The 20,819-nt window shown below is 44.2% G+C and overlaps 1 protein-coding gene across 2 annotated transcripts in view; it reads left to right on the forward strand.

Annotated features, from left to right (window-relative positions):
• Nucleotides 1-20,819, forward strand: part of CPNE3 (copine 3) — a 51,036-nt gene that overhangs the window by 8,376 nt on the left and 21,841 nt on the right. For both annotated transcript variants that reach the window (XM_066266465.1, XM_066266466.1), the window contains exons 2-7: nt 4,111-4,248; nt 4,833-5,012; nt 14,962-15,036; nt 16,154-16,225; nt 17,379-17,462; nt 19,288-19,377. In XM_066266465.1, coding sequence (XP_066122562.1) covers nt 4,117-4,248; nt 4,833-5,012; nt 14,962-15,036; nt 16,154-16,225; nt 17,379-17,462; nt 19,288-19,377 — 633 coding nt within the window. In that variant the 5' untranslated portion in view covers nt 4,111-4,116. The remainder of the gene's footprint in view (nt 1-4,110; nt 4,249-4,832; nt 5,013-14,961; nt 15,037-16,153; nt 16,226-17,378; nt 17,463-19,287; nt 19,378-20,819) is intronic.

Raw genomic sequence — 20,819 nt, forward strand, 5'->3', positions numbered from 1 at the left:
AAAGCAGGACTCGAGCCCGAGCTGCATGGGTGTCGCAGCAGCTTACGGAGGAGCTGTCATTCACAGAGGATCCTGAAGGCCTTGAGATGGGCAGAGGGCTCTGCTCAGCCTGGCTGGCTGGGACAGGTGTGAGCAGAGCCAGGATTTTCAGGAGAGCATTAGACTAGGGTGGGCCTTGGGCAGCCAGTTCTGTTGTTTTAATCAGAAGTGATAAAGTGATGGTGTGAATGGAGGGGGGATGGTGGTGGGAACGAACACTGTGGGGGGGGGGCGGTTAGCATAGAGGAGCCATGCAGGTGCCCTGAAGTGGAGCTGGGCTATGGGTGTGGGAAGGTGCTGCGCCTCCCCATCGGAGATTTGGGGCACATGGCAGTCTCCCTGCCAACTTCCTCTGAGCAGATCAGAGCACTGAGCCTATGGAAGATGAGGGGACAAACATGGCCTCAGGGTTTCAGACAGGGCCTGGGAGCGACCATGGGCCTCAAATTTCACACATCAGGCCCCCTTCAAATAGGAGCTCTTTATTATAGTTCTTGAATCCTCCCTGTCATAGGATGTTGTTTTAGGAAAGTTGGGGGTGACTTGACATGTTTAGTATTTCTAGGAGTTATCTGTGTTTCAGAAACAAAATGATTAAGGCAAACACTGGTCCAGGAAGTCACCTGTAGAGTGGACAAGCTGGTGCCTGGTCCCAGGGGCTCTGTCTGTCTTTTCTTGCTGCCCATCTACTCTTTGGGGTGGAAAACACACCCGATAATGTGCCTTCCTCTGCCTGCTCACTCATCCCAGCCAGTCTCCTACTTTCCGAATGCCAAGGGTACAAAAAAAGTCCTTTTACTTTCTTCCACCATGAAAGACTACCCTATTGCTCTTCTTAAAATCTTCTATCATGTGCTGGGTCATCAATAGACGGATATGCAAAGAGCACCTCCGTGGATGTCGCTGCTGGCATGGTTCCGGCCGTGATGGGTCTGCATTTAAAATGAGGCTGCTCTCAGAGTTGCTGTTGGGGTTGGTGCCCACGGGGGACATCTGTGTCCTGGAAGCTGGGCAGTGACATAGTCATCGGCAGTGTACTCAGTGATCACGTACACCTGGCTGGCTGTTTTGCAGCTCTCGTTGGAGAAGAGAAATCTTGTTCTCTGACTGCGTGTCTCTACTGTGAGGCTGATCCACACACACCCAGGGGCTGCCTTCATTTTCTGTGCAACACTCCCATCCTTGGAAATCGAGGGCTCTCTGGGTGCTGGTAGAGAATGCTCTACCTACTGTGCTCCCGGAGGAGTTTTGGAAACCTTGCTCATCCTAAGTCTGTCCGTGGGGCACTGCGTTATCCTGGGTACTGCTGATGTGCACCCACAAGACTCAGCCCAATGCAAAGGAAAAAACTGACACTAACCTTTATTCCACGAATGCTGTGTCAGATATGGAAAGCAAGGTGCCTGGCCCATGCTAGATGCACACATTTACCTGCAGGATCTCCATTGTCACTAGTGAGGAAGTCATTTCTGTGAGGTTGTATAATCATCACTGCAAATCTCATTTTGTTCCTATTTTGCAGAGGTTCACACAGGGGCCTGGTGTGGGCTGGAATAAGTAGGGGTAGATAGGAGATCAGACCTTGGAGGCCAGGAGTCTTAAAATACCACAGCTACTGATACTACTACTCTTACTGTTACTATTGCTGTTACTACTGCTGTTACTGTTACTACTATTACCAACATTACTAGCACTATTATTGCTACAGTTACTACTGTTACTACTACTGTAATCATTACTAGTACTATTACTACTGTTAATACTACTATTACTATTATTATTACTATTACTACTATTAAGCAGTAACAGCAGCTTTTGCTTATGTGCACCAAGCCCTATGTCTAAAGTTCCGGGAGCACAGTAGGTAGAGCATTCTCTACCAGCACCCAGAGAGCCCTCGATTTCCAAGGATGGGAGTGTTGCACAGAAAATGAAGGCAGCCCCTGGGTGTGTGGATCAGCCTCACAGCAGAGACACAGTCAGAGAGCAAGGTTTCCCCTCTCCAACAAGAGCTGCAAAACAGCAGCCTGATGCACGTGACCACTGAGTGCACTGCTGATGACTCCATCACTGCCTGGCTTCCAGGACACAGATGTCCCCCATGGGCACCACCCCTGATGGCTACTCTGAGTGCAGCCTCATTTTAAACTGCAGACCCATCATGGCCGGAACCGTGCCAGCAGCGACATCCGCAGAGGTGCTCTTTGCATATTCTTCTGTTGATGACCCAGCACATGATAGAAGATTTTAAGAAGAGCAATAGGGTAGTCTTTCATGGTGGAAGAAAGTAAAACAAATGTTTTGTCCTCACTGAGCTCTCTTGCGTCTGGTGGTCCTTCCCAGTGCAGTCCCCTCTTCACCTGCTCACACACAATCCTCCAAGCCCAGCACTGCCCATCTTCCTGCAGGGTCTCCCCTGCTTGGTTCCTAGCCTGCGTCATGGGTTTCTCTCCAGCCTTGTTGTCTGGGGCACAGCTTGTGAGAACCATGTGGTATATGGAATATACTGTAATAAATGTAGAGCGACACAGAAGCCCGTCTTCACAATGAAAGGCCACACAGCGTCAGCTTTCCTGCAGTATCCTGGGCAGGGGATCTAGGAGGCAAATGGGGGATCTGTGATTTTGTCCCATGTCAGTAATAATTCTATTCTAGGTGAAGGTACACAGGCCAGGCATTGCTTTTCCAAGGAATTTGTAGCTATGATCATTACAATACATGTCTCCTTATTCTGTTTCCTTTGATTTAGGAATCTTAAATGCTAGTTGATTTCTGACTCACCCTGAGGGTTGAGAGAGTCCATTGGAGGAATTAAAGAGTTTCCGTAGACTTGAGCTGTTTCTGACATGCCAAAGGGCGCTTCTCGTTGTAATCTTGATGGTGTCAGACCTGCTTAGGCATTTTGTGCAGCACAGGAGCCCTGTTTAAATAGCAGGGTGATGAGTGGGCTTGTTGCCATTGTCCCAGAATCTCAGCCATGTCCCAGAGTGGTGAGCACTCCACAGTCACAAGATTGCCAGCACCTTCCCCCTCCAGGACCTGCCCTCCCACCGCCACCCCTACCTCCACTGCATGCTGCGTGCTGTGCTGGCTGAGGGGCCTGTCGCTGGGGGAACACAATGCCTGTCTCTTCTTTGTGGTGACACGCATGGCTCCTCTCTTTCCCTTGGTTCAGGGAGGGAGGCAGCTCACCCTCAGCACTGTCACCTCTCAAGGCCAGCTCCCAAGGACTCTCCTGTCCCCAGTGCTCTTCTTACCATGACTGGAGGTAGGGGAAAGGGGCTGGTGAAAGTTAAGCTAACTCTGGTATTCCTGGTGCAACCATAGAACAAGTGCACCATGCCTGTTTGCTGGAAGCTTTCTTTGGAACACTGGGTCTATTGGACTTGTCTGCATTAGCACAAGCCAAGGCACTGAGGCCACGGGGACCCTAAAACAGTGGTTGTCAACCGCTGGTCTGCAGACCAGTCCATGAAGTGGCAGTTGGGAAACCACTGCTAAGCTAGTCACACTAATCTCTGCCTGGGGGACTCCGGCACCAGTGGCTTTGAAAACTCCTGGGTGCGTCCAATGAGTAGCCCAGATTGAGAATCACCCCCTGCAAAATGGATGAGGAGGGTGGGAAAGGGAGGGTATATTTGTGGGTCTTTTATTCGCCAGGTTTAGGACTTAGCTGAAATCTTTGAAAACGGAAAATATCTCATTTAGTGTCTTGTTAAATAAACAGATAAAAACAGGTTTAAGGCTGTAGTTTAATGTGTTTTTGTTTTGTAGCTAAATGCTACTTGGGCTTTTTCTTAAGGGCAGGGCTCAGTGTAGCAAAGAGATGATCACTGCATCTTCTTTGCCGTCTCAGAGACGACATTTTCTGTCTCATAGCAAATGAGCAGCCAGCCGCAGCAATGTCAGTGACGTCCAAATGCCGAGGGGTAATCAAGCCTCAGCCTAGCATGTTCCCTTTGGCCCTGTGGGAACAGCTGTCCTGAGTTCTGCTGTTCCATGGGGAGCACATGGGCTTCCTGATGCTCCTTTTCAGTGGCACCCCTTCTCACCTACCCGGTTTCCTCACAGCTCGAGATGGCAGCGCAGTGCGTGTCGAAGGTGGAGCTGAGTATTTCCTGTGACAACCTTCTGGACAAAGACATAGGGTCCAAGTCGGATCCTCTATGCGTGCTGTTCATGAACACGAGTGGTCAGCAGTGGTACGAGGTAATACTAATACTGTAGGTTGAAAGCAACCTGAATTGTTCTTTTGATGACATGAGAGTTTAAAAATGTTAAAAATCATAAAAACATCTCATCTGTTGGTGCAGTTTGGGCGGGTTGGCTGATGACGATGTAAGTTCTTATACATGGGAGAGCTCCCTTAGCTGTTGAGCCTGCATATAGTTTGGTGTAGGACAGGGGTCGGGAAACTTTTAGGCTGAGAGAGCCATGAACGCCACTTATTTTAAAATGTAATTCCATGAGAGCCATACAACGACCCGTGTACATTATGTATTATCCAATAAAAATTTGGTGTTGTCCTGGAAGACAGCTGTGATTGGCTCCAGCCACCCACAACCATGAACATGTGCGGTAGGAAATGAATGGATTGTAATACAAGAGAATGTTTTATATTTTTAATGTTATTTTTTTATTAAAGATTTGTCTGTGAACCAGATGCAGCCATCAAAAGAGCCACATCTGGCTCGCGAGCCATAGGTTCCTGACCCCTGGTGTAGCACATCAAGGTGTCAAATGGAAGCCCTCCTTTGATCTGAAGAAACCCTTTTGTTTTGGGGTGGGCACAGGTGGAGCGCACAGAAAGAATTAAGAACTGCTTGAATCCCTCATTTTCCAAGTCATTTGTTATTGATTACTACTTTGAAGTGGTTCAGAAATTGAAATTTGGGATTTATGATATCGACAACAAGACCATTGAGCTGAGCGATGATGACTTCTTAGGAGAGTGTGAATGCACCCTTGGCCAGGTAAGTATAAGTCACTACTATACTGTATTGTGTCTAAATTTAACCTAAGAATTGGGCCTTATAAAAATTGTTTTTCATTTATTTATTTATTATTTTAATTTATTGTGTTTACATAGATTCAAGTGTCCCATTGAATATATCTCCTTATGTTCCCCTTGATACCCCCTTTGCACCCTCTCCCCCCCCAATGCCTTTCCCCCGTTCCCTCAGGATTTGCTATCCTGCTCTCTTTATCTCTGTGTTATGTGTGTATAATTTCATTAATCCCTTTCCCTTCTCTGATCCCATCCTCTCATCCCCTTTCCCTCCGTCTGCTTTCTCTCTGGTCCCTTTGATCCTGCCTCTGCCTCTGTTTCGTTCCTTAGTTCACATTATTCATTAGATTCCTCATATGAGTGAGGTCATACGATATTTTCTTTCTCTGCCTGGCTTATTTCACTTAGCATAATAGTCTTCAGGTCCATCCATGTTGTTGAAAAAGGTAAGATTTCCTTCTTTTTCCACAGCTGTGTAGTATTCCATTGTGTATAAGTACCACAGCTTTTAATCCACTCATCCACTGATGGACACTTGGGTTGTTTCCAGATCTTGGCTGTTGTAAACAATGCTGCCATAAACATGGAGGTCATGTCTTCTTTTGAATCAGTGATCTGGTATTCTTAGGATATATTCCTAGAAGTGGGATAGCAAATTCAAATGGCAGTTCCATTTTTAATTTTTCGAGGAAACTCCATAGTGTTTTCCACAGTGGCTGCACCAGTCTGCATTCCCACCAGCAGTGCAGGAGGGTCCCCTTTTCTCTACACCCTTGCCAGCACTTATTATGTGTTGTTTTGTTAATGATTGCCATTCTGACAGGTGTGAGGTGGTATCTCATTGTGGTTTTAATTTGCATTTCTCTAATGATTAGTAATATTGAACATTTTTTCATATGCCTGTTGGCCATCTGTATATCCTCTTCGAAGAAGTGTCTATTCACCTCTTTTGCCCATTTTTTTTCTTGGATTGTTTAGCCTCCTGGTGTTGAGTTTTACAAGTTCTTTATAAATTTTGGTTATTAACCCCTTATCAGACATATTGTTGAATATGTTCTCCCATTGTGTGGTTTGTCTTTTTATTTTGTTCATATTGTCTTTAGCTGTGCAAACGCTTTTTAGTTAGATAAAGTCCCATTTGTTTCACCTATCCTTTATTTCCCTTGCCCATGGAGATAAATCAGCAAATATATTGCTGCGAGAGATGTCGGTGAGCTTACTGCCTATGTTTTCTTCCAAGATGTTTATAATTTCATGACATACATTTAAGTCTTTTATCCATTTTGAGTTTATTTTTGTGAATGGTGTAAGTTGGTGTCTAGTTTCATTTTTTTGCTTGTACCTGTCCAATTTTCCCAACACCATTTGTTAAAGAGACTGTCTTTACTCCATTGTATGCTCTTACCTCCTTTGTCAAATATCAATTGACCATAAAAGTGTGGGTTTATTTCTGGGTTCTTTGTTCTGTTCCGTTGATCTGTATGCCTATTCTTATGCCAGTACTAAGCTGTTTTGAGTACAATGGCCTTGTAGTATAACTTGATATCAGGGAGTGTGATACCCCCCACTTTATTCTTCTTTTTCAGGATTGCTGAAGCTATTTTTGTCTTTTTTGGTTCCATATAAATTTTTGGAATATTTGTTCTATATCTTTAAAGTATGTCTGGTACTTTAATAGGAATTGCATTGAATTTATAGATTGCTTTGGGAAGTATAGACATTATAAAGATGTTTATTCTTCCTATCCATGAACACGGTATATGCTTCCACTTATTTTTTTATCTTCCTTGATTTCTTTTATCAATGTTTTATAATTTTCTGAGTACAGGTCTTTAACCTCCTTGGTTAAATTTACACCTGGGTACTTAATTAGTTTTGTTGCAATAGTGAAGGGGATTGTTTCCTTAATTTCTCTTTCAGACAGTTCATTGTTAGTGTATAAAAATGCCACTGATTTCTGGATATTGATTTTATATCCTGCCACCTTGCTGAATTCATTTATCAGTTCCAGTAGTTTTTCACTGAGACTTCAGAGTTTTCTATACATAGTATCATGTCATTGGCAAATAGTGATAATTTTACTTCTTCTTTTCCAATTTGGATGCCTTTTATTTCTTCTTCTTGTTTGATTGCTGTGGCTAGGACTTCCAGAACTATGTCAATAAGAATGGTGAATGGGCCACCCCTGCTTTGTTCCTGATCTTAAGGCTATTGCTTTAATATTTGTCCATTGAGTTGACTGTGGGTTTGTCATAGATGGCCTTCATCAACTTGAAGTATGTTCCCTATATTCCCACTTTGCTGAAAGTTTTGATCATGAATGGGTGCTGGATTTTATCAAATGCTTTTTCTGCATCTATTGTTATTATCATGTGATTTTTCTCCTTCCTTTTGTTTCTGTGATGAATCTCATTGATTGATTTGTGAATATTGTACTAGCCTTGCCTCCCTAGAATAAATCCCACTTGATCATGATGTATGATTTTTTTCATGTATTGCTGGATCTGGTTTGCTAATATTTTGTTGAGGATTTTAGCATCTAAATTCATCAGGGATATTGGCCTATAGTTTTCTTTCTTTGTAGTGTCTTTGCCTGGTTTTGGAATGAGGATTATACTCACCCCATAGAAGGAGCTTGGAAGTCTTCCCTCCTCTTGAATTTTTTGAAATAGCTTGAGAATGATAGGAGTCAGTTCTTTGAATATTTGGTAAAATTCGCATGTGAAGCCATCTGGCCCAGGGATTTTGTTTGTTGGGAGTGTTTTGACAACTGTTTCAAACTCGTGTTATAATCGGTCTGTTTAGGTTTTCTGATTCTTGCAGATTGGTTTTTGAAAGATTATATGTTTCAAGGAATTTGTCCATTTCACGTAGGTTGTCCAATTTTTTGCATACAGTTCTTCATAGTATTTTCTTACAATTGTTTGTATTCCTGCTGTGTCTTGTTATTTTTCCACTCTCATTTCTAATTATATTTATTTGAGTCCTCTCTTTTTTTCTTTGTGAGTCTGATTAAAGGTTCATCAATCTTATTTACCTTTTCAAGGAACCAGCTCTTGGTTTCATTGATTTTCTGTAGTGTTTTTAGCCTCTATGTCATTTATTTCCTCTCTGATCTTTTTTTTTTTTTTTTTTAACAGAGAAAGAGAGAGTCAGAGAGAGGAATAGATAGGGACAGACAGACAGGAACAGCATCAATCATCAGTTTTTCGTTGTGACACCTTAGTTGTTCATTGATTGCTTTCTCATATGTGCCTTGACTGTGGGCCTTCAGCAGACCAAGTAACCCCTTGCTCGAGCCAGCAACCTTGGGTCCAAGGTGGTGAGCTTTGCTCAAACCAGATGAGCCCACGCTCAAGCTGGCGACCTTGGGGTCTCGAACCTGGGTCCTCTGCATCCCAGTCCAACACTCTATTCACTGCGCCACCACCAGGTCAGGCCTGCTCTGATCTTTATTATTTCCTTCCTTCTACTTCCTTTGGGCTTTACTTGCTGTTCTTTTTCTAGTTCTTTTAGATGCAGGGTTAGGTTGTTTATTTTAGCCTTTTCTTGCTTCTTAAGGTATGCCTGTAATGCTATGAAATTCCCTTTCAGAACTGCTTTTGCTGTGTCCCATAAATTTTGAGTTGTTGTATATTCATTTTCATTTGTTTCAAGGGAATTTTTTATTTCTTCTTTGATCTCATTGTTAACCCATTTGTTATTTAATAACATGCTATTTAGTCTCCAAGTGTTTGCATGTTTTTCAGTTTTTTATTGTAGTTAATTTCTAGTTTTATGCCATTGTGATCAGAGAAGATGCTTGATATGATTTCAATCTTCTTAATTTATTGAGACTCATTTTGTGTCCTAACATGTGGTCTATCCTAGAGAATGTGCCATGCGCACTTGAAAAGAATGTATATTCTGCTGCTTTGGGGTGAAAGGTTCTGAAGATATCTATTAAATGCAGTTGATCTAATATGTCCTTAAAGGCTGCTGTTTCTTTGTTAATTTTGTCTTAAGGATCTATCCATTGATGTTAGTGGGGTATTAAAATCCCCTGCTATTATTGTATTGCTGTTCATCTTGCCCTTTATGTCCATCAATATGTGCTTTATATATTTAGGTGCTCCTATATTAGGCACATAGATATTTATAATGGTTATATGTTACTGTTGGATTCTCCCTTTATCATTATGTAGTGACCTTCCTTATCCCTTACTATAGCCTTTAATTTAAAATCTAATTTGTCAGAGATAAGTATTGCTACTTGTGCTTTTTTCCTTTCTGTTTGCGTGAAATACTTTTTTCCTTCCCTTTACTCTCAGTTTATGTGTATCTTTTGTTCTGAGGTGAGTCTCTTGTAGGCAGCATATGAACGGGTTCTGTCTTCATATTTATGCACTACCATGTATCTTTTGATTGGAGCATTTAATCCATTTAAGGTTATTATTGATATGCAGTTGTTTATTGCCATTTTATTCTTTAAATCTACAGTCCTCTTCTTCTCTGTTTTTTTTTTTCCCTTTGTTGTGTTTACAGCAGGCCCCTTAACATTTCTTGGAGTATTGGTTTAGTTGTAATGAATTACTTTAGTTTTTTTTTGTCTGGAAAGCTTTTAGTTCTTCAATTTTTTTTTTTTTTTAAGGCAGAGACAGAGAGAGTCAGAGAGGAACAGATAGGGACAGGCAGACAGGAAGGGAGAGAGATGAGAAACAACAATTCTTCATTGTGGTTCCTTAGTTGTTCATTGATTGATTTCTCATATGTGCCTTGACTGGGAGGCTACAGCAGACTGAGTGACTTCTTGCTCGAATCAGTGACATTGGGCTCAAGTTGGTGAACCTTGCTCAAACCAGATGAGCTGTGCTCAAGCTGGTGACCTCAGGGTCTCAAACTTGGGTCCTCCACATCCCAGTCTGATGCTCTATCCACTGCGCCACTGCCTGGTCGGGCTCCTTCAATTTTAAATAACTTTGCTGGATAAAGAAGTCTTGGTTGTAGGCTTTTGCTTTGCATTACTTTGAATATTTCTTGCCATTCCCATCTGGCCTCAAGTGTTTCTGTTGAAAAATTGGATGTCATCCTTATGGGGGCTCATTTGTAGGTAATGGACTGCTTTTCTCTCGCATCTTTTAGTATTCTTTATTTCTTAACTTTGGTATTTTAATTATGATGTGTCTTGTTGTAGGCCTCTTTGAGTTCCTCTGTAATGGTACTCTCTGTGCTTCTTGAACTTGTGTGACTTTTTTCCTTCATCAATTATAGAAGTTTTCAGCTATGATTTCTTCAATCAGGTTCTCTATCCCTTGTTCTTTCTCTTCTCCTTCAGGAACCTCTATGATGCAGATGTTGTTTCTCTTTTTGTTGTCACAGAGCTCTCTTAGAGTTTCCTCAGACTTTTTGAGCCTCTTTTCTTTTTGCTGCTGTGCTTCTGTACTTTCGTTTTTCTTGTCCTCTAAATTGCTGATTCCATCCTCTGCTTCATCCAGCCTGCTGTTAATTCCTTCTAGTGTAGTCTTCATTTCTGCTATTGTATTTGTCATTTCTGACTGATTCTTTTTTATGATTTCAATGTCCTTTTTGATGCTTGCTATCTTTTTATTTAGGTGCTCATTGTGACCATCCATTGTTACTCTAAGATCCTTGAGCATCCCAACTATCATTATTTTAAAACTCTGCATCTGGTAATTTGGATACTTCCATCTTATTTGGTTCTTTTTCTGGGGATTTCTCTTGTTGATTCATTTGGATTGTATTTCTCTATCTTCCCAATTTTTTCTGTGTATAGACTCCTTCTTTTGATTTGCTGTTTGAATAACTAACTGAGTCTAGGGTTTAAGTAGTTTGTTTCCAGCTATCAGTTGTGTTGTTTCTAGATCTTTTTGGTTCAGCATCATCTGTTGTTTGTAATCCGCTGTGGGCTACTTGTCAGCAGCTACTGCTCCTTTTGCTGTTTGTGTCTATGGTTTCTCTGCCTGGGTAGTGTGGGAGGGGCCAACCTGTCTATAAGGATCAGCTTCCTCCTGCTTAGATATGTCAGCAGCTGTGAAAGATTTGCCTCCGCTTTTTAGCTGCTCCACCTCCTCTTGCAGCTGCCTCGTCTTTCCAGAGTCCTCTGTTGAAAGACTGTAGTGTGGGCCCAAAGGGCCTCACCTAACCAACCCCTGTACAGATTGCAAGTTTGTTGGGTTAGGGCAGCTGAGGTTGGGAATACTACCTTAGTGGGACCCCCTACTTCAGGTGTCTCTTGGGCAGTAGCTCTGTACAGTGATTGTGGCCCCTACTCCAGGACCTAATCCCTCAGCCTCTGCTGGATACTTGAAATTTATTTCTCCCCAACAATGTGAGCCACAGAAAAGCCTGAATTTCTCTGAGTTCCTCTTTCTGCTCCCTCTTACTTCTGGATGCTCGGTGGGCCCAGCAGGGAACTCCAGAAATTAGGAAGGGTAGTGGGCATGGCTTGCTCCTTGGCTCCAGTTGTCACTCTATCCAGACTTTTTTTTTCAGATCTCAGTAGGTTGTGGCCACAGGAGTATAGTGGGTGTGACCTCTGAGATCCAGGGTGTGGTCTGCCCGCAGGCTTTTTGGGGGCAGGATGCGTTTTCAGCAGTGGAAAGGGGTGGTGTAGTTCCGGTCTCACTGGAAACTGAGTCACTGACTCACCCCCTGCTTCCTCGCCTTCTAGAAAGACCCTTTGCTTTGGCTGGAGCTGGAGAGATTTCTGGGTGTGGGGCAGTTGCCTTTCCCCAGACTGGTGCAGGACAGAGGGTTTGTTCCTCCCATGAAAACGACCACTCTAGCACTGGAGAATGACTCAGCACAGGTGCTCCGGTCACCGTCACTGTGTCTCTCCCTGTGCCTCCAATTTCACACTCTCCTCATGCAACTCCAGTCCTCTCAGCTCTCCCGACCCCGGAACCCCAGGTAAGTGGCCGTGAGCGAGATTTTCTGCACGGCCCTTTAAGACTGACTCTGCATCTTTGAAAGCTGAGTCTTTCTCACAGACAGAAACCCTGCTCTTTTCACCACTCAGTGCTATCTGGTTACCTCTTCTAGTCACTGGGGCTCTAGGCTAGGGCTTTGGGCCTAAGGCTGAGAACCCCCACCTCTCAGGGTCCCTCTCCTCACAGTGAGAGTCCTTCTGGATCCTTTGCTGCCTCTCACTCCTGTGAGCAGGGCAGCCCCACTGCATCTCCACACTTTCGACCAGACTTGGTTGGCTTCTTCTGTGGTCCTTGGTTATAGAGACCTCTTCATTTCTTCCAACGTTGGTTTTTCGTGATGATTATTCTTAATTTAATTTGTAATTTAATTTGGTCCTGGGAGGTGGCAGTTGGAACATTTGCCTACTCTGTTGCCATTTTGGAATCCTCTAAAAAATAGTTTTTCAATTCCAGTTGACATTCAATATTATTTTGTATTAGTTTGAGGTGTACAGCACAATGGTTAGATAGTCATGTACTTTACAAAGTGATCCCCCTGATATTTCCAGTCCCCACCTGGCCCCGTGCATAGTTATGACATTATTACTACGTTCCCTATGCTATACTTTACATCCCTGAAAAATTGGACCTTTTTATTAGTTTAATTTTTTTTGTGTGTGTGACAGAGACAGCAAAAGACAGAGAGAGCGACAGACAGACAGGAAGGGAGAAAGATGAGAAGCATCAATTCTTGTAGCGGTACCTTAGTTGTTCATTGATTGCTTTCTCATATGTGCCTTGATCAAGAGGCTACAGCAGAGCAAGTGACCCCCTTGCTCAAGCCAGCGACCTAGGGTTCAAACTGTTGAGCTGTGCTCATACGAGATGAGTCCGTGCTTAAACCAGCGACCTCGGGGTTTTGAACCTGGGTTCTCCATGTCCCAGTTCAACTCTCTATCTACTATACCACCATCTGGTTGGCTGATTTTTTTTTTAAATGAGAGAGACAGGAAGGCATAGAGATGAGAAGCATCAACTTATAGTCATGGCACTTTAGTTGTTCATTGATTTCTTCTCTTACTTGCCTTGACCTGGCAGTTCCAGCCAAGTTAGTGACCCCTTGTTCAAGCCAGAGACCTTGGGCTTTATCAGTGACCTTGGGCTTCAAGCCAGTGACTGTGGGTTTGTATCTATGATCATATGCTCAAACTGGCAACCTGGTGCTCAAGCTGGATGAGTCTGCACTCAAGCTGGTGACCTCAGGGGTTTTTTTTTGTTGTTTTTTTTTCTTTATTTTTCTGAAGCCGGAAACGGGGAGAGACAGTCAGACAGACTCCCGCATGCGCCCAACTGGGATCCACCCGGCACACCCACCAGGGGGCGACACTCTGCCCATCAGGGGGCAATGCTCTGCCCCTCTGGGGCGTCGCTCCCTTGCGACCAGAGCCACTCCAGCACCTGGGGCAGAGGCCGAGGAGCCATCCCCAATGCCTGGGCCATCTTTGCTCCAGTGGAGCCTCGGCTGCGGGAGGGGAAGAGAGAGACAGAGAGGAAGGAGAGGGGGAGGGGTGGAGAAGCAGATGGGCGCTTCTCCTGTGTGCCCTGGCCGGGAATCGAACCCGGGACCTCTGCACGCCAGGCCGACGCTCCACCACTGAGCCAACCGGCCAAAACCCACCTCAGGGTTTTGAACCTGGGTCCTCAGTGTCCCAGTTTGATGCTCTATCCACTGTACCACCACCAGTCAGGCTCATTAGTTTAGTCTGTAAAGTTGGAAACCATGTAATCAGGTTCATACACTGGTACAGTCAGCTTGACCATTGTATGATTTATGGTTACTTTCCTGAGGGAGGAACCAGGTGTGCTTGTCAAAGCCTATTAATCCTTTGGAGTTAGGTATGTTCACTCAACTTTTCAATAAATGACTAAACCACTGCAATGCTGGTTACAGGTGTCAGCACACCTGTCCTTATGTTTAATCACAAATACTATAACAGGACAGCACCTACTCATGATCTAACTGGCAGGACTGGTACCTGTTACCCGACCACGCCTCCCCCGGCTCACTGCTCCTCAGCTAGGGTTCATACCTTTAAGCCTGGAGCCTGGGGACCCCTCCCTTGCTCGCTGGGTCTCTCCTGCATTTACCTGAGCCTAAGCATTCACCGTGTTTAGTGGCCTAGCTATGTCTTTCCAATACAGGACAGGTTTGGTTAGGACAGGGGTGTGTCTGTGCACCCAGAATCGTACTTCCAAGGAGAGGTCATGACCATTTATATAGAATTGGGAAGCTTTCACGGGAGGAATCATTGTTTTTTCAGTGGGTGATATTTATGTTTCAAATTTGTCTTTTAAAAGTCCATTGTCCCGTATTGAATTGCTTGGAGACCATGGCATTTCCTATTTCTCAAGGACAATAGGGAGCTGATCAGTTTTATAAAACTTGATAAATAATATCAAAGGGAAGTTAAAGTATTTATTTTTTGACAAAAGTCAATATAGCTAATATTAAAATGAATTTGAGACGTGATAGCTGATGGAGAGGACCTGGGTCTACTATGTTATTTTAGTCAAAGTGGTATTTGGTGGGGGTTATCTATCAAAGTTATGTGTCAGCTGAGAAATTAAGTCCTGTGTTTTGTGTGTTCCGAGGTCTGGCCGGCCTTTCAGCAACGGCGTTGTCTCAGTGGTTTGTTCCGTGAGACTGGCCCTCTCCCACTGTGCTGAGGAAGCCCAGCTCTGAAAGAGCTGATAAAGGGACTTGTGGGCTGGTGCTGGGGGAGGTTGTGTCTTCAGATCGCCTCCTTGGAAATAGTTCCCTGTGAGTTTCACACGTGTCCTTGTGTTTTAAAATCGTGACATCCTTATGAGATGGACTTTCTGTTTTTGTTTCTAATGACTTTTTAAGTGAACTATATACTCAAGCGTTTTTTTCAAAGCCATACAGTGTAAACATTCACAAGGTGAAGGGAAGCAGCTCTTTGTCTCACTTTCTATCTTGAACAGATTGTTTCCAGTAAGAAGCTGACACGACCGCTCGTGCTTAGGAACGGCAGACCTGCGGGGAAGGGCAGCATCACGGTAACGATATCAGTCTTTTGCCTCAAAACATTTATGTAAGAGGTCACTTGACATGGTACCATCAGACACCTGTAGCCATGCCTCACCATTCCCCCCCCATGGCGTCGCCATCTTCCTGCCCCCCCCCCGCCCACCCCCCGCGCTGCCAAGAGCCTCACACAGGGGAACCGTATGCCAGACAGAGAGGAAACTTCATGTGCACTTTATTGTCTGTAGGGCCATAAAGTGTGAACTCCCCACATAGGGAGAAACTACTTCATCAGCTGAAAGGTCCACCTGGCTCCCTGCAGACTTGTCTTCTCCCCATGGCAGACACTCTTCAGGATGGAGTTAGTCCCGGGGTCTCCACTGTGCCCGGCCGGAACCTCATCTCTCTGTGCCTGCACTCTGCTGCCCAGTCCCCCAGCTGCACTTCCCCTGTGCACTCCTGGTTCTGGGCTAGTGAACACATGCCTCATCCTCCTTTAGAGCCCAAACTATATATGCCATGCTTTCACTGATCTTACCTCTATAGCCTGTGTCAGTCGGTCACTCCCAGAGCGACGGCATCTGACGGTGCCCAGCGAGTGAGGGCCGACTCCCTGAGAGCCGCATCTGGGGTTACTGCCACCACGAGGCTCATTTCCCTGAGTGGCTGTTTCATTCTAATTTAAATGTTGGGGGTGCTGACTTCCATGGCTCAGAGCACGACAGCCTGCAATTTGGTTGTAAGCACCATGACTCAGTTAAACAGAATGAAAAATGATGATGTGTTATTTCAGTTGCTAGTGTTTTCTAGGTGTGACTTACTCACACATCTCAGGGTTTGCAGCGTCAGCTGGTGCTGTGATGCTCTCTGGGGCTCTGCTCTCACTGCAGTGGGGAGATGGTTTGGGCAGCAGCATCTGAAAAGGGAAGGTGCCCAGTGCAGATGGAGCAGATTTAGGGGAGATATTTATTGCACATGTGTGAAAGCTATAATGATCAATCTCTTATTTGTACTGTTTAGTTTTTAACCTTTGACTCATTTATATTAATATAAATCTCATGTACTGTTAAGCATCAGGATATCAGCATGTCCTGAGTGCACCTGAATTCCTAACACATGCTTCCTGTCACTTACCTTGTCTGCTCACAGATTTCAGCTGAAGAAATAAAGGACAACAGAGTGGTCTTGTTTGAAATGGAAGCCAGAAAGCTGGATAATAAGGTGGGTACGCAATGCAGGTGTCCACAGGGATACATCCTGTTTGAGAAAATGATAATGCGGTCAACGTGAGCTCTGTCATCTGACCATCACTTAAAGCAGTGGTCCCCAACCTTTTCTGGGCCACGAACCAGATTAATGTCAGAAAACATTTTCATGGACCGGCCTTTAGGGTGGGACGGATAAATGCACAAAATAAAATTATGCGACTGGAGTAAAAACTGCGGTATTTTAAAATATAATTGTCGAACTTACAAGACAAGCATCAAGAGTGAGTCTTAGATGGATGTAACAGAGGGAATCTGGTCATTTTTTAAAATAAAACATCGTTCAGACTTAAATATAAATAAAATGGAAATAATGTAAGTTATTTATTCTTTCTCTGCAGACTGGTACCAAATGGCCCACAGATTGGTACTGGTTTGCGGCCCGGGGGTTGGGGACCACTGACTTAGACCATCAGTTCCTGCCAGACCCTGCTGTCTTGTGTCTGCGAATGTGTCTCTGTGTATGAGTGTGTATGTCTGTGTGTCCTGGAGGGTGGCGGGCAGGGCACTGTTGAGCACTCCACAGCCTGGGAGTGCTGTGGGGAATCCCAGAGGGAAAGATGTACTTTGTGTCCTTGAATTAATTCTCTGCACACTCTGCATATTTACCTCCGCTCTCATGTGTGCAAGTGGAAATAGAAGGGTAAGATACAGAGTCAAGACTCAGCTGTATCAGCAGCTAGATCTGTGATCTTAGCAAATCATCTAGACTCTGTGAATCCATTTATCGGTGGTCCCTCAGAGAGTTAGTTGGACTAGTGCTGGAATATTGCTGACCGAAAACCACACGGTGCCGTGCGAATGAACAGTGTTAGTAAGGAAAACAACCCAAGCAGATTTTATTAATGGTGGGCCGTTTTGAATGCTGTATTTTAAAGCCATTGTGGTTTTTGAGAAGTGAGGGTGTGACACACAAGGTGAGGAGCTTTCTCAGAAGTGCCGTCTCAGCTCTAGTGGATGTCAGCAAGTGTGGGAGGAGGGAGGTGGTTTATGTTGGCTGCAGAACTCTACTCTGTCCGCAGTGTGTAGGACAGACTTCAGGAGTTGTTAATGTGTAACGAGCATGCAGTGGTTTAAAGGAGAATCATTGCTTTTTCTTTTTAATGCAGGATCTGTTTGGAAAGTCAGACCCATATCTGGAATTCCACAAGCAGACGTCTGATGGAAACTGGCTCATGGTTCATCGCACAGAGGTGAACATCTGAATTGGAAAAGTAGGGTCGAGGTTTCCTTTGGAATTGTAGCCATCTTAAAAAGAATTCTGTTTCTAGAAAAATATCAATCTGAGTTCAGACATACATAGCCAGAGACACAAGGTCAACATGCTAATTTTTTTCTTTTAATGAAGAGGTGCTACCATGCTTGTTAGTAAAGCTTTTATTTTGAGAAATTTAAAACCTTGTAAAGAGCACTAAAATGTATATCCTTTACATTTGTACATTTGCCATTGGCACATGTGTGTCCACACACACGTGTGTGCTTCCCTTTGGCAGAGTCTGCAGACATGACCCTTCACCTTTAAATAGCGGAGCAGGAATTTCTTGAGATCAAGGGCATTCTCCTACCCAGCTGCACCGGAAAGAGTCAACATGATATATAACGTTGTCTTCTGATCTCCCCAGCTATCCCACATGTTTTATAAGGACGCTTTTGTTCTGCCCTGGACCAGTCAAGGTTCACATTTTTCATTGGGCCATTATGTTCCCGGTATGGGACTGTTTTCCTGCCTCTCTATACCTTCCAGCCATCAATTGTCTTGAATTGACATTGGACATTCGGTTGGACATTGAATGTCTTGAATTGCGGTTGGACATTCAAGAACCGCATGTCCAACCCTGGAGTCTTCTGTGCCCTCACAGCTAGATCCAGCTCAGCCATGGCCACCAGGGACATCATGTTCGTATCTGGCTCTGCACGCTGTCAGGCTGCCCAGTACTGAGGACGCCAACCATGGTCACGCGGTCACGCTGGTGACCACCAGATCTACCAAGATAAAGTCCCGTTCTCCCTTTGTAATTGATGAGTAGTCTGTGGTGTGACTAGTTGAGACTGTTCTCTTGCATTTCATCACCTGCTGGTGTCTGCATCTCTGGACGACCCAAGCCTGAACCACTTATTATATTGGGCTATGACACAGTGATTCTGCACCAGATCTCTGTCCCTTCCGTGTGTTAGCGCATGCTCCTCTTACTTTCTCCTCTGAGTTTTAGTGTCATCATGGACTCATGGATGGTAACACAGTGGGTCCATTTTGTATAATTTGTTATCATCGCCCTTTTTGCTGCTGAAACTAATCCAGATTTGGCTGGGGGAATGCCTTCACACGGCCCCTAGCTTTTACCATGACCTCGACCATGACCATGACCATGACCATGACCCCTTGTCTTTAAGTCTTTCAGTGTTGTCTTATTTTGTGCTGTAGCCTCAGTTCAGCCAGTGCCCATCCTGTGCCAGGTCTGAAATGACCCATCTCTCTAAAGCAGCCCGTTTCCTTTCAGAGGATGTTGGCATTTATACACCAAGACCCGAGGGCCAGATGTTCTGGCTGCTTCTGGGGTGTCATTACATTTAGGCCTTATCAGTGGACACAAATGGGAAATGTGTATCTTTATTTATATCTGCTTATTATATCTATAAAATGTTTCATTATGAACATAAGACTCTTCTTTAATTCAGATCCATCCCAGCACGGGTATTTCTGGGACCTCCTTGTTCCACATCTGAGTGCTCTGTGCTCTGTGCCCTGGTGGGGAAGATTATGTCTTCTGACATAATCGACAGTCTAGTTTCTAAGGGTAGTTTTTTCCTTTCCTCACATGTGTCACAACGAGACCGTCTACCGCACTTTTCACGTAACAGTTGTATGATATTGTCCTGGCTAGGTTTGCAGTAAAACGGCTGAGGGGCTGAAGAGGCGAAGGACGGTCGGCTTGAGCTTAGAAAGACCTGGGCAAGGCGAGAGCAGAATGACCGAACTGAATGCTTTCCTGACACGTCTCTGAATCTCTGTTTTCACAGGTTATCAAAAACAACCTGAACCCCGTTTGGAGGCCTTTTAAAATCTCCCTCAACTCTCTGTGCTACGGAGATATGGATAAAACTATTAAGGTAATTCAAAATTACAAAGACAGAAAAACTTGTCTCTTTTATAAACTTAATTGGTTACCATATTTCCCTCTGTATAAGACGCACCTTAATCTTGGGGCCTGACATTTGAAAAAAAAAATGTATTACATAAAGTTATTGAACTCAAGTTTTATTCATCATAAAATTCATACAACTCCTCATCACTGCCCAAACTCCCATTCATTAGCTTGTCTTCATCTGTGTCTGATGACGAATCACTGTCTTTAACAATGAGCGTAAAAACAAGCACGGGAAATGGAAGTAAAAAAATCTGCAACTACTGTATAAGACGTACCCAGTTTTTGGACCCCAAGTTTTTTGAAAAATGTGTGTCTTATATATGGGGAAATACGATAGATGGTGTTAAAAGGAGAGTAAGTGCTCTAATAGGGACTGGTAGGCTTCAGTTTTGCTCACGTTTAGGAACGTCACCAGTAGATAGTTTGAAGAGGCAACATGTTTGACTGAGGGTTGACCTCATGCTGAATCAAATGTTGTGATTTTTATTTTACCCTTTTTTTGTGACAGAGACAGAGAGAGACAAAGAGAGGGACAGATAGGGACAGACAGACAGAGACAGAGATAAGAAGCATCAATTCTTTGTAGCAGTACCTTAGTTGTTCATTGATTGCTTTCTCATAGGTGACTTGACTGGGGGGCTACAGCAGAGTGAGTGACCCCTTGCTCAAGCCAGCGACCTTGGGCTCAAACTGGTAAGCTGCGCTCAAACCAGCTAAGCCCGTGCTCAAGCTGGACGACCTCGGGGTTTCGAACCTGGGTCCTCTGCATTCCAGTCGGACGCTCTATCCACTGTGCCACCGCCTAGTTAGGCTACCCTTTACATTTTAAAATAAAATGCCCAATTTAAGTTTTTATTTCTTTTAAAAAGATTGTTTTGCTCTAACAATAGGAACTCTCAGCTACCCTCTTTGCCTTTGGTATGTCCCTTGTGGATAAAGGCAGACGTCACTCTCACTAAGGACCCAGAGCTTTCTCCTGCCCCCAGCGCAGTGGAGATCACGGGGTGGCAGCTTCTCCGTCACGCCCTGACAACTGGAGATGCCTTTTGTTTCAAATGGACAGGGCCGCAGAGTGGCAGAGGGAGCAGCAGCAGCCTAAGTATTTTTTTTAAATGTTCTTATTTATAACCATTTATCAAAACTACATATTATTTTAAAGACATTTTCACCCGAGAGTCACTTCTTGACATAAGATTTCAGAGAGAAACCTTTTCTTATACTCTGATGACAGCAGACTGACACAGAGGTTGTTTTTGTTTTTGTCATTAATGTGGTGAAGTGGAAAGGTTGAAGGCATGGAACAGGCATAGGATTTCGATCAGACCACAGCCTAAGACTTAATTCAGCCCTTTAAGCCGCTGAGGGATCTTGGTTGGGCAGGTCATCTAACGTCTTTACTTATAA

This window comes from Saccopteryx bilineata, chromosome 3 (genome assembly GCF_036850765.1).
Source record: "Saccopteryx bilineata isolate mSacBil1 chromosome 3, mSacBil1_pri_phased_curated, whole genome shotgun sequence".
Classification (NCBI taxonomy): Eukaryota; Metazoa; Chordata; class Mammalia; order Chiroptera; family Emballonuridae; genus Saccopteryx; species Saccopteryx bilineata.